This window comes from Mirounga leonina, unplaced genomic scaffold, assembly GCF_011800145.1.
Source record: "Mirounga leonina isolate KUSES-001 unplaced genomic scaffold, KU_Mleo_1.0 Mir_97, whole genome shotgun sequence".
Classification (NCBI taxonomy): Eukaryota; Metazoa; Chordata; class Mammalia; order Carnivora; family Phocidae; genus Mirounga; species Mirounga leonina.
Genome location: NW_023270889.1, coordinates 5,871,771 through 5,885,834, shown reverse-complemented (window position 1 = coordinate 5,885,834; position 14,064 = coordinate 5,871,771). Strand labels below are relative to the sequence as shown.

Genomic DNA, 14,064 nt, shown 5'->3' with positions numbered 1-14,064 from the left:
TATCCCTAAAACTGGGACAGTAGAAAACATATAGAGTCAAGAGCAACCTGAGGGGAAGACAGTGGGATTCGTTACAAAAGTGTGTGCGTGTGCGTGTGTATAAAATGGCCAAGTCGTGACATGAGAAATGGTATTTGCTTCTTCTACTTTGTCAAACTTTATTTACCCAACAAAACATCCTTACTTATTTGTATTCCTTCTGGACAAACCGTCCTGGATTTTATTTATTGAATTATGTAGTTATCCTGCAAGCAAGATAAATTTGGAGAGCACAATTTTATAAATATATGTGACTCATAGCTTCTTTTTCAATTTGGGAGCCACTAAAAACCACAAGATAAGAAATCCTTCTACATTACCTACCACTTTCTCCAAATATTCTCAGAGATAAATCCTGAGGCTTAAACTGACCAATGCCTAACAACTTCTTAACTGCACAGTGGTCAAAAGCGGCCCTGTCTTGGAGTTGGAGAGCCTGGAGAATTGTTTATTAGCCTGAAGGATAGGTTAACTAAGACTCGTTTAATTTTTCAGAGAGTAGAGGGGGAATAGGAATTTATCTTTAGGGGCACCTGGGGGCTCAGTTGGTTAACCATCTGCCTTTGGCTCAGGTCATGATCCCAGGGTCCTGGGATCAAACCCCGCTTCAGGATCCTTGCTCAGCGGGGAGCCTATTTCTCCCTCTCCTGCCACCCCTGCCCCCCACCTCCTGGCTAGTTCTCTCTCTCTCTCAAATAAATACATAAAATCTTTTAAAAAAGGAACTTATCTTTACTCTGATCCCATTGGAATCATAAGAAAATCTTATCCAACCCTTGGAGGTTCTGCTCAGGCCTGTGGATGAGGGTAGACAGGCCTATGGGCATGGCCATTTTCTAGTCTGTAACATTCTAGATAGAGTGAAACCTGACTACAGCAGAAAGGTTTTATTAAGAAATAAAGACAGCTAAATACCGAATGAAGAATCAAATTATACTGCATCTGGAAGATGGGAGGGAACACTTCCAAACTCATTTTATGAAGCCAGAATTACTCTGATACCAAACCCAGAAAGGAAGGCACAAGAAAATTACAGACCAATATTCCTGATGAACACAGATGCAAAAATCTTCAACAAAATATTAGCCAACCAAATTCAGGCACATTTAAAGGATCATACACCATGATCAAGTGGAATTTATGTCATTATTTAGTTCACAGAGATCTCAATCACCTTCCTTTTCTATAACACACCAACTCATTGCATTGATGACATTACACTGACTGGACCAAATAAGGAAGAAATAGCAGCTAGTCTAGACTTACTGGTACAACATTTGCATATCAGAGGGTGGGACACAAATCTGACTAAATTCAAGGACCTCAGTGAAATTTTTAGGAGGCCAGTGTCTAGGCATGTCAAGACATCCTATCTAAGGTGGAGGACGGGTTGTTGCATCTGGCCCCTCCTACAACCAAGAAAGGCACAATGCCTACTGAACTTCTTTGGATTTTAGAGGCAACATATTCCTCAACTGGGTATGTCACCCCAGTCCATTTACTGACTGACCTCAAAGATCCCAGTGCTGAGTGGATCATAGAATAAGAAAAGGTTCTGTAGCAGATCCGGGCTGCTCTGTGAGCTGCTGTGCTACAGGATGCAGCACATCCAATGGTGCTTGAAGTGTTGGCGGCAGATAGGGATGCTGGTAGAGCCTTGGGCAGGTCCCTACAGGGGAATCCCAGTCCAGGGCCTTAGGATTTTGGAACAAAGCCCTGCCATCCTCCACAGAAAACTACCTTCCTTTTGAGAAAGAGTTCTTGGCCTGCTAGTAGGCCTTAGTAGAGCCCAAATGCTTAATCGTGGACCACCAAGTTACCATGCACCCTGAGCTGCCCATCATTTACTGGATATTATCTGACACACCAAGCCATGAAGTTGGGCATGCACAGCAGCACTCCATCATCACATAGAAGTGATCAGGCCCAAGCAGGTCCTAAAGGCACAAGTTACGTGAAGAAGTGACCCGAAATATTCTTACTCCAGCTACGCTGCCTTCTCTCTCCCAATGTGCACCTGTGGCCTCACGGGGTGCTCCCTATAATCAGTTGACAGAGGAAGAGAAAACTCGGGCCTGGTTTACGGATAATTCTGTGCAATATGCAGTCACATGTAAGTGGACTCGCATTTATACCAGGGGCTTTCTGGATCTACAGCTTGCAGATGGTAGATAATGGGACTTCTTAACCTCCACAATCACAGAGAAAACTCCTAATAATAAACATATAATATACATATATTTTATATCGAGAGAGAGAGAGAGAGAGGTTCTCTTTCTTTGGAGAACGCTAAAACACTCTACTTATATATACACTACTTATATATGTTACTTTAATACTAGTCAAAGGAAAATTGGAATAGCTATATTAATACCAGACAAAGTAGACTTCAACACAAAGAATTCATCAGAGATAAAGAGACATTTCATGACAATAAGTGGGTCACTTCATCAAGAGGACATAATGATCCTAAAAGTTTTTGTGCCTAATACCAGAGCTTCAAAATAGATGAAACAAATACTGATAGAATTGAAAGGAGAAATAGATAAATCCACATTTACAGTTGGAGATGTCAACACTCTCAATAACTGATAGAACAAGCAGACTGAACATCAACAAGGTTATAGAAGACTTAAGCAAGACTATCAATCAACTTGACCTTATTGATATGTATGGAACACTTCACTGAACCACAGAATGCAACTTCCTTTCAAGTGTACATGGATTATGCACCAAAAAGATCACATTTGGGGCCATAAAACAAATCTCTATAAATTGAAAAATATTGAAATCATATAAAGCAGTTTCTATAACTGCTATAGAACTAAACTAGAAATCAACAACAGAAAGATATCTTGAAATCCCCAAAATATTTAGAAAGTTACATGTTATTTAATAAAATAAGCCAGTGTTTATTAAAGCTCCATATCCTCAAGGTCAAACCTTACTAGTCCCATTTTCAGGTGCATATATCCATGGACCCATTCAAACACATACACACCCATACACACAGTATAGATCAAGGAGCACTAGAACTCCAAAAATTTATTTCAATCCATTTTGAAAGGTAAGTCTGAGAAATTCATCATTTTTATACAGCTGAATCTTTTTGAAAAGTTACAGAAATTAACTACTGACTTTTTATTTCAGCAACCAAATCTTATCCTGAATGTTTGCTTATTTTGAATAAGACCAAGTATACCAAAAACTTTAGAATCTGTTAAAGTCTTATATCAATGCAAAGTGCTATTACCATCTGTAACACATCAGAATAGTGGTTAAGGGTATGATCAACTGAACCAAAGGGCTTGGATTCGAATCATGGTTCCTCCATTTGCTGCGTGAGGTTCACTAAATTTCTTAGCTTCTCTGTGCCTCCACATCCTCATTTGTAAATTGAAGCTAATTACGGTATTTATTCATAGTGCTGTTGAACTGATTAAATGAGTTAGTATATATATAAAGTGCGCACAGCAGGGACTGACACCCATAAGCACGAAAGAAGTTTTCGGTTTAAATATTAATGCTGCTCTTTTTTGGCAGTCAGGTCTTTGCTTTCCACATCCCAGGACTGGGTTCCAACATTCCTTCTCGGAAGAGATCGCACGTCCTAGCCTGAGCGGCTTAGGACCTGTATTAGGCATTTGAAGCACTAATACGAGAGAAATGTGAAAGAAAAATGTCTCCCACAATACGCAGAGAAAAATGTATCTGGCTCAGTAAATTTACTTTGATGTCTTTGCATTACTTGCCAAGATTGCAAGAAGGCAAGCTCATGAAGTAAGATTCCATACAAACCCAGTGAATGAAGCAACACGTTTGACAATTAAATCACAGCAGCTTGTGGTCTCTGTCATGGACTAAATGTATCCCCTCAAAATTTGTATGTTGAAACCCTAATCCCCCATGTGATGGCATTTGGAGGTGAACCATTTAGGAGGTAACTAGGTTTAGATGAGGTCAGAGGTCATAAGGGTAGAACCCCCCATAATGGGGTTAGTGCCCTCAGAAGGAGAGGAAGAGACCAGAAAGCCCTGTCTTTCCACCAGGTAAGGGCACAGGAAGAAAATAGCTGCCAACAAACCAGGAAGAGTCCTCCTTACCAGACACCCAATCTGCCGGGAGCTTAATCTTGGACTTCCCAGCCTCCAGAACTGTGAGAAATAAATGCTTGTTTGTTAGTTTTTAATATTTTTTAAGTTTACTTATTTATTTTCAAGTAATCTCTACAGCTAACATGGGGCTCAAACTCACACCCCAAGATCGAGTCACAAGCTCTACCAGTTGAGCCAGCCAGGTACCTCTAAATGTTTATTGTTTCAGCCACCCAGTCTATGATATTTTGTTATAGCCACCAGAACTGACTAGACAGTCTTGTTCTTTTGCTCAACGAAATGGGAAAGAATGTCCATCATAGGCTCATAATTCCCAGTCTATGTCCAAGGGAACTGTCAACTCCAGCCACTTCCACTGCTAAAGGAGCAGCGATCTCTTAATAATCCAGCATCCCAAGATTAACTTTCCCAGAATGTAGGCTTGTGTGTCAATATTATTTAGATTCAGGAATTTCTAAGTTTCTTCTTTAAGTCCTCTGCCTCATTCTCTACCATGATTCTCAACAGCAAGCTTCTTCACCCTTAATCAATCCTCCACAGGGACAGTGAGAGGAAATCTGCCATCTTTATGCAAAAGAAAAAAAGAAGAGAGATAGGAGGGGCATACTTCCATGGCACCAAAGACAAAGTGTACCTATTTAAGGCCAAGTTAGTATTTCAGAATACCAGCCCCCGCATGTGAACCAAAGGCCACATCACATGGCTCATTACCTCTCCCACATCTGGCAAGACACAACTCAAACAACAACCACACGGCTACAGCACAGAAAAAAGGCCAGCACTGCAGTGAAACAAGGTGAGCATTACCCTAGGAAGCCATTTCCAAACTAGGTCTTCTGCTAACTAGCTATGTGACTATAGAAATATGACTATAAAATAGACATTTTATTGAGCACAAACAACCAATGCACTGAGCTACAAGAAGCACAGAACCCTATAAGACAAGTCCCTATCCTGACCAGTCTAGAGGAATTTGGGGGGCAAGATCTCCTCAAAGGTGCCTTCTCTCACATCTAATGAATTCTGTGGACCATGTCCATCGTAAAAAGCCAATCACCATATTTTTAAGAGACTCAAGGTACTTTGGAGGGCTCCTTATCATCATACCAAAGTATGTAATCCCATAGAGCTGTAATCATCCAGTTAGTGGGCTTGTCCAGTTTGACATCACACCTGACCTCAGGAGTTCCTCTTAATGCTCAGTAACTGTGCAGAGAAGAATTTCCAGACTTGGAGTTCAGTTGGAGCCCTTTATTAAATACTGTCATAATGTACTCGTGGGTTGCATATAGTCTAATAATACACCAGTGCTGAGCCTTTCGTGTTAAGCACTTCCTCTTGAGGATGTCTGGGAAAATTTCCTTTGATGAGAAAATTCCATTTCACGATTATAGAAAATTCCTTGACCTCTCTGTGTTCCTAGCCGACTTGATCAGCATCAAGAGAATGATTCTGCAGCACATATGCTTTCTGCCTCAAGTCAGTGCATCTCTGTCCTGAACATCACTGATCTGCTATGTACCTAAGGCCCCGCCCCTGGATATTCAGTACAAGTCTCCTCTCCTAAAGATGCGTGCAAATAGCAGTGATAACGGGGCAGTTCTTTATGTTTGTCCTTTTGCAGGAAATTGTCCTCAGCCTGCAAATCAAAAATAACATTTTATTGTCTTTCTTCTATCCACCTAGTCACCATCATCCCGTTTCTTCTCAAACAACAGTCTTTCTATCTGGTCTTGTTAACCCTTGGCTTAAAAAAGCAAATTTCCCTACGTGATTGATGTTTTTAGTGTAAATCTGGAGCTTTGTCTGACAGGAATAAATAAAAAGACAAATTGTAAGTGCTTTGGTTTTCACAGCAGGGAGTCCTATCATGCCATCAGCTTTCTTGTCCCCAAATGTGTGAGCTGCCTGAAAGACCAGGGTAACTGAAAGGCATGCATATACCTCTGGTTTCTCAGATATTAACGGAAATTGCCTCCTACTGTGGTTGCTTTCTGGCTCAGTGTTCTGAAAGAGAAACAGGTCATTCCATTTCGAGCACAAGTATTGAATACACGTTAGTCCATCAAGAAGGAAAAATCTCAGCGCACTGGTAGGTAGCAGGACAAATGTGACTGCTCGGTTCTGCTAATCCTGTACTAAAAATGCTTTCTCTCTCTCTTTTTCATTTCTTTTCTCTTGTCTTGTCCCTCATCTGCCTCTCTCTCCAACCTCAGATAAAGAGTAGGTAGAGTAGGTACACCTGGACACTTACTTCATTTCCTACGCAAATCATGTAGCATCTTAGTTTAACTTCAAGTTCATGATGACCTCCTCCACCAGCTATTAGAAATAATCCGAATGCCTATGGTGGGTTAGCAAGTCAGTGAGTGTGTGGGTGTAAGAAAATTTGGTATCCATAGAAAGAAAATGTAGAACGGATGATAAGCTATGGGGTTCAAGAATATTCATTAATACACATACTTACCTTAAGCAAAAGGTAAAGGCACATAACAACCTGTTTTCTGGATGCTGGGTACACCATCTGCCCAGCACCTGTAGCGCTGAGTGACTGCTTAACAACAGGATGGGTTCACAGTTCTCATATGAAGCTGAGATTAGCCATGACATTTCCAGCTGAGGGGGGAGCCCTTGATCATATTAACCGGTTAGCTGGCTAGTTGCCAGGTAACTCAGAGTTCCAGGGGTCATTTGTCAGATATTTCCGCTTGCCACTCCACACCCCCACTATACCTCACCTAAACGTAAGAACCTTCCCTCTGTTTTAAGGGATTACAAGTATCCCAGATTGTTGGTGGAAGGGAGGGAGAGCAGTCTGGATGGGGTTCACAAAACCTCATGGCATTGATAAGCAGCACTTCCGTTGGTCAGTTATTAGGAAATGTGTGAAGTGTCATAAGAAGACACTCTCCATTTCGTCTTATTTTATTTTTCCCTCCCTTCCCCTATGATCCTGTTTTGTTTCTTAAATTCCACATATGAGTGAAATCATATGATAATAAGGAGGGCACATGATGTAATGAGCACTGGGTGTTATATGCAACTGATGAAGCACTGAACTCTACCTCTAAAACTAGTAATACAATATCTGTTAATTAATTGAATTTAAATAAATTGTTTTTTAAAAAGACACTCTCCGGTGTGATTAGAAGATCTTCCAAAGCAGCTTCTCTGCCCAGGTGACTTGCAGTGTCCCTTTAAATTGTGAGTGATGACTTGTGGGATGTGGCTCGGCTCGCACATAGCTCCCTAAAGCTAGTGATGGTTTATGCAACTGCCAATTCCTTCCTCCTCCTCTGTCCCCGACTAGGTCCAGACAACTTTGACATCAACACTTTCTGCCTTCTCCTCCAAGGTTATATCCCACTCTAACCCAGAGGACCCTCACCTGTCTGAGCAGCAGGAAAGGGCAAGCAGAGGAAATTCTCACACTACCTACCACATTCTCCATGCAGTCAATTTTCATGGTATAAACAGTCCTCCTGGCTTTCCTCAAAGCCTTCTCTTTAGATGTTCAAGAGCTTATTTTCAAAGTTTCAAAACATTTTAAAAGACTTAATATTGAAAGTTACTTTCTCCTTGCAGACTCATTGCAATGATCCTAATTCTTTTATTCCTCTACTAGAGGAAAGGTCAAGTGTAAGAATGTTCAGAAAAGAAAAAAGGCACAAAATTTAATTTTTCAAGATGGCATCTCTCTACAACTTCATTCACTGCTCCTTCCTTCCCCACCAACTCTTCACTAACCCCTTACTTTTCCTTCATTAACTCTGGGAAACTTCTTTCTCAAACCTTAGTTGTCAAATCTGCTAATTTGTTTTTTTTTTCAGACTTCATTTGACCTCTCCTATAGCACTTGATAATTTGACCATATCCTCTGTACTAGTTAGGAAAGGAGGGTGATGGTGCATAAGTAGTAGACGTTTAACTCTATACTAGCGTAAGACAAGGGGAGAAGTTATTGGAAGGATACTGATCTCTTCCTCCCAAAGAAATTACTTGTTCAATTTTGTTCTGGGATCTACATGTGGTCCTGGCATTTTCAAACCTATCCCCCTACCCAGGATAGAAATTAACTCCCTAATAACCTCTAACAAATGCAGTTGGCCTCAATTAAACATTTCTGAACGCTATCATTTTCAATCTATTTAAACCTGCCTCCTTGTATTTTTTTATTTTGTTTATTTGAGAGAGAGAGAAGCAGATTCCCCACTGAGCAGAGAGTCCGATGTGGGGCTCAATCCCAGGAAAGACCCTGGGATCATGACCTGAGCTGAAGGCAGACGCTTAACCAACTGAGCCACCCAGGCATCCCAAAACCTGCCTCCTTGTAACTTCCATATATTCTATCTGAATCTTCATTCAAGGGACAATGTGGTATATAAAGCTGGACCTGAATCAGACCTGGGTTTCAGGTAAGAACACACTGGCATGGCCATTGTGGAAAATAGTATGGAGTTTACTCGAAAAATTATTTAAAAAAAAAACTACCATATGATCTGCAATTCTACTTCTGAGCAAATATCGAAAGGAATTGAAATCAGGATCCTGAAGAGGTATTCATAATACCCAAGATATAGAAACAACCTAAGTGTCCATCCATGGATGAGTAAATAAAGAAAATGTGGTATATACATACAATGAAATGTTATTCAGCCTTAGAAAAAAGAGGGAAATCCTGCCATTTACAACAATATGGATGGACGTAGTGGACACTATGCTAAATGAAATAAAGCAAACAGCGCAAGATATACTATATAATCTCACTTATGTGTATAACCTAAAATAGTCAAGTTCATAAAGAAAAGAGTAGTAGAATGGTGGCTTCTAGGAGCTGAGGAGAGGGGGGATTTGGGGACATGATGGTCAAAGAGTAGCAAGGTTTAGTTATGCAAGATGAGGAAGTTCTGGAGATCCACTATACAGCATTGCTGTAGCTATGTGTTAGCCAAAATGCCTATCGCTAACAATACTTTAACATATACTTAAAATTTTCTAAGAAGGGGGGCGCCTGCATGGCTCAGTCAGTTGAGTGCGTGACTCTTGGTTTTGGCTCAGGTCATCATCCCTGGGTGGTGGGATGGAGCCCCACATTAGGCTCTACGCTCAGGATATACTCAGCATGCAGAGTCTGCTGAAGGTTATCTCCCTCTCCCCTTCCCCTCTGCTCCTCCCCCTTGTCCCGTGCAAGCCCTCTCTTTAAAATAAATAAATAAACTCTTTTTAAAAATGTTTTCTGAGAAGGAAGATATTATGTTGTGTTCTTACCATAAAATAAATAAATAACAACAACAATGAGAAGAGAGGTGGGGGAAAACTTCAGGAGGTGATAGATGTTTATGGTCTTGATTGATGCGTACTTATCCCCAAACTCATCGGAGTTGTATACATTAAATTTGTATAGCTTTTTACATGTCAATCATACCTCTGTAAAGTAATTTAAAAAGTAAAAATATATTTAAAAAGAACACATTAGCCATTCTTCGTGGAAACATTCTTTAAAATTAAACATAATACGGTTGAAAAAAACTCCAAAGAATAGTATCTTTAATGAGATTTTAATCATTGTCGTTTTAACTAAGCTTTTGTTGAAATGTATTTATCAGTACCAGAAAAGTACAGTTATTATTTGTATATGAAAGCATATTTTAAATTCCACTTAAGCCTACTCATTCCATCTCCCACAGCTGCTTTTTTGTTTTGCAGAAAGATGAATAAGGAATAAAAAGAAGGCCAATGTCTCAAATTGATGTACCTGTGCGGCCCCTGAAAAATCCAAGCATGTATTCATATGCGAGAAAACTGAGCTGTCAAATCACAATCTCTCAATAGCTCAGGCATGAACTCACGCTTCCTACAAAAGAAAAGGGGGGAAAGGCGGCAAACTGCAGTTCTTGCGCTTGACACGCCCTAGAGAAAAGCCCCAGAGAGAAGAGGGGATTGTATTTGTGCTCAGACAAGAAGGCAGAAGGTGCCAGCGAGGATAGCACAGTGGTTCTGACATTTCCGGGGTTCGGATCCCTGCCTGTGGTGCTGGAGTCACAGGGGGAAGCCTGAGACGGCTGCTTGGGGTGGATAATTGTATCTGTCTTTTTCCATTCACGGTCCCCTAAGCATTCAGCTTCCCTGAGCGAAGCCAACCTCTCTCATCTTACCTCTTCTCCTAATCCATCTGTACAGTGTGTTCTGGCCCATGGGTGGGGTCGATCATGTGTTAAAGAATCCTAGGGCTGAACGGAGGATTCGAGTTTCTCTGGTCTAAGCCTCTAATTTTCGGATTTAGAAAGTCAAGGTCCAGACAAGTGAGCAATGTGTCCAAGCACACACAGTCAGCTCTTGCACAGGTTGTGTGCGTTGTTCATCCTGACTGCCATTTTACATAAGAAGAGAAGGCCTATTACCTGGATTCGGGTTTGGCAGAACCGGGCGGGGGGCGGGGGGCGCTGTGCTGGTGCGCGCAGCTGGGCGTTGGGGAGAGACGGTGCAGGGCCCGGAGAAGGAAGGGGCCCCCCGGCGGGCAGAGTCGCCTCAAGCACTCAGTTACGTGTGTTTGAACTCAGCCACAGCGGGCTGTGGGATTCCGCCCGGGGCCCGGGAGCCTACGGGGTCCCCGCGGCGCAGGGCCCTGTGCTGGTGACAGTGACGTCCTGCCCTCGGCACCTGAGCGCGCCAGCCGCGCACTCGCTCATCGTCTGCTCCACGCCGTCCACTTCCACGCAGACGCGAAAGCCGCCTTCCTCGCACTCCGAGGCTTCTCTGCAGACACACCTGCCGCTCTGGGCTGGAAACATAAACGACGCAGGCTTAATGGCACGCGGTGGAGCGGGGAGAGTCCAGGCACATAACCTCCAAAATCACGATGCTCTACAGAGATCTCTAGAAGCGCCTGCCTCGGGGGCCGCAACCAGCCCCCCTTGGGAAAGCAGTAGGACCGGGAAAGTGAGGATAAGCAGGGTTTGAGGCTGGCCAGGCCGATTGGCCGGACCCACGTGCGCCAGCTCTCTCCAAGTCAAGGGCTCCCCAGTCCTCTCTCGTGCTGTCTAGGGAAGCCGGAAACTGAATATAAATCCCTCAACCCCTGACAGATAAGCAGACCTCAGCAAAGACCAAGTTGCTGCAAGGCTCAAACAAGGACAAAGAAAAGAATTCAATTCACCTTGAGACACAGGGCATAAGACGCAAAAGGCCATATAGCCTGTAAAAATAAGCCAGAAATGAGTTGGGGAGGAATTCACCATGTGCGCTGCAGGTGCTGGCCAGCCCACTGGTGACTGCCAATCCTAATGTGACCCAGTGGTTGGGGTTCAGTACGTCCTGGCTTGGGCCACGAACTGTCCCGGAGTGAGAGGAAAAGGGCCCGGCTGGTACAGGCCACGGGGAGGGCATGAGTTGCTGGCAGAGATCTCACAGATCACACAGTCCAGCTCCCAAATTTCCCCAGATGGGGAAACTGAGGGCAGTGACTTGGCTCCGGCCACGCAGGCTTTCCCCCTTAGTAGTGTAGCTAAAACTGAGAGGAAGGCCATGCAAGGGTGCTATTTAAGATCATCGTTAAGTGCTACTGGGACGTAGTGCTGGCAAATCTCGAGCCACGAGCTGAAAAAGTAACTCCTTTTTCTATCGTCTTCAAATTCTTCTGAGTACTTCTAGGAGAAAGTGTCACCTTGGCACTGACAGGCTTTTAACACTCCCCTAACACTTGCTAAACTCCCTTTCTCAGGGCGCCTGGGTGGCTCAGTCGGTTAAGCGACTGCCTTCGGCTCAGGTCATGATCCTGGAGTCCCTGGATCGAGTCCCGCATCAGGCTTCCTGCTCGGCAGGGAGTCTGCTTCGTCCTCTGACCCTATCCCCTCTCAGGTGTTCTCTCTCTCAAATAAATAAAAATAAAATCTTTTAAACTCCCTTTCTCCCACAGAAGCAGTACCCCTCAAGCTGCCAGCCCCATCTGGCTAGACTCTACAACCTTATTTTGTTTCTTTACATGTATTTTTATAGTTACCTAATATTTATGGCACGCGATAGTTCCTTTTAAGAAAGTGATAAGAAAATGTCCTTTTTTAAAAATAGGTATTTTTATGTGAGTCTATTTTTTAAAATGAATACATAATCTGGATAATACAAGGAGCAAGAACCATGAAGGGGAAATGGGAAGCACCAGGGTTTGGGAGGACAGTCAAACCATTGAGGATGGGTTTTTGTTCTCTTAGGTACTCGATCCCCCCGCCCCGGCTCCCCAGGGAAGGCTGTGGGCAAGGACAGTTCACTCTTGGACCAGCCTAGACTTTCACATCCTCAGGGATCTGCTTGGATTTGCTGCTAAACTAGAACCCCCAGTTTTAGAAACCTCAGTACTACTACCTTCGCATTGTTATAGTTACAAATATGAAATGCCCCTTACCATCACATTTTCCCCAGAGTGGGCAGGCACCACAGGCTTTCTCAGTGGGGACAGGCAGAGTGCAACTGTCCCTCCCAGCAAGGGTGTAATTTCTACCCTGACAGTGGAGAACATGCATCTTGCAAACTGTCAGAGGCAGTATCCTTTTGCTTCTCTCATCTCGAGCACATACACCCAAGGAGGATCTGAAACAAATTTTTTAAATTACATTACTTAGAAGATTTTCAGTCTTCGAAATGGAGGATGAGAAGCGAAAGGAGAGGCTCTGAGCTCAGGGCCTCCGACGTTACCAGCCACAGCAAAAAGATGGAGCAGAAACTTCGATCTCCTTCATGCCTGGGGCTCACCCTCCTCAGATCTTCAAAATGAACATATTTTGCTCCTATTTGCTCACAATTTTTACAAGCTTAGGTGTCTCGTGTTGCTCTAGTTTCATCTAGAGCAGATCAGATACAGCAAATTAGAAGAGAAGGCAAGTTCTGCTCAGGACACTGGTGGGTTGACAAGCAGGAAGGAGGCAGAAAATCAGCAAAGATCACACACTCAGAGACTGTAGTCTGTTGGGACTGTTGACTGCAGAAATTAGGTCCTCCCAAGCCAGCAGGCCTGTATGGCATTGTCCAACACTTGATGACCAAATCCTCAAGAGAAGATGAAATTGTATTTTTCAATGGGATTTTTTTTTTACAGTATAGTTATCAAAATCAGGATTTTTAATATTGATACAATACTACTATCTATTTCATAGACAATATTTGTCAACTGTTCCCTAAATGCCCTTTACATCTTTTTTTCCCTCTCCAAAGTCCAAGGATCACACACTCCATTCAGTTGCCATGTCTCTTTAATCTCCTTTAACCTGGACCAGTTCCTTAGTCTTTCATTGTCTCTCAAAAAACGAAAACAAAGTTAACATAATCAATGGGATTTTTTTAAAGTATTGATGTTTACAAAGTAGTTTAGAAATATTTCTATAAAAATATATTACTTTTTTGTTTCTTAAGCATGCATGCTAAAATGGTGAGATTCGGCTTTTTGGAAAGGTCACTAATAAAAACAAACACCTTCCTGAATGTTGATAGATAAGGAAGGCATTACTGTAGTGAACGCTTAGACAACAAAGTATTTTTGTATGGTAGATGGAGTTTATATTTATTTTTATATATATTTAGCTCTAATATTTTCTTCAATACCAAGAGCTAAATTTACTTGGAGTTATTTACATCACAAAAACAAATCCTTGTATCTTTCTTTTATCTGCTTATTTAAGCTTTAAATTGAACTACTCAGAACAGCTCAAAGGGCAGAGACCTGGCAAAGCCACCTTGTTATCAGTATCTGATAGAAAGCTCACACCATGTCTATAAACAGCAGGCTACAGATAAAGTAAATGAATCAGAAAAGTTGGAAAGAGGATGAAAGTGAATCAAAGTCAACAATGATTCATAAAAAAATAACACCACAGTCAGAACACCCTGGGCGGACGACCATTACAATTTACACTGTTTGGCT

At 42.4% G+C, this 14,064-nt stretch overlaps 1 protein-coding gene across 1 annotated transcript in view; it reads right to left on the bottom strand.

The window, feature by feature from the left end:
- Positions 1-10,507: 10,507 nt before the first annotated feature.
- Positions 10,508-14,064, bottom strand: part of LOC118006559 (complement component C7) — a 57,589-nt gene continuing 54,032 nt past the window's right edge. The window contains exons 17-18 of the mRNA XM_034999270.1: positions 12,553-12,737; positions 10,508-10,935 (exon numbers count right to left, since the gene is read on the bottom strand). Of these exons, the coding sequence (XP_034855161.1) occupies positions 10,754-10,935; positions 12,553-12,737 (367 nt within the window). The 3' untranslated portion in view covers positions 10,508-10,753. The remainder of the gene's footprint in view (positions 10,936-12,552; positions 12,738-14,064) is intronic.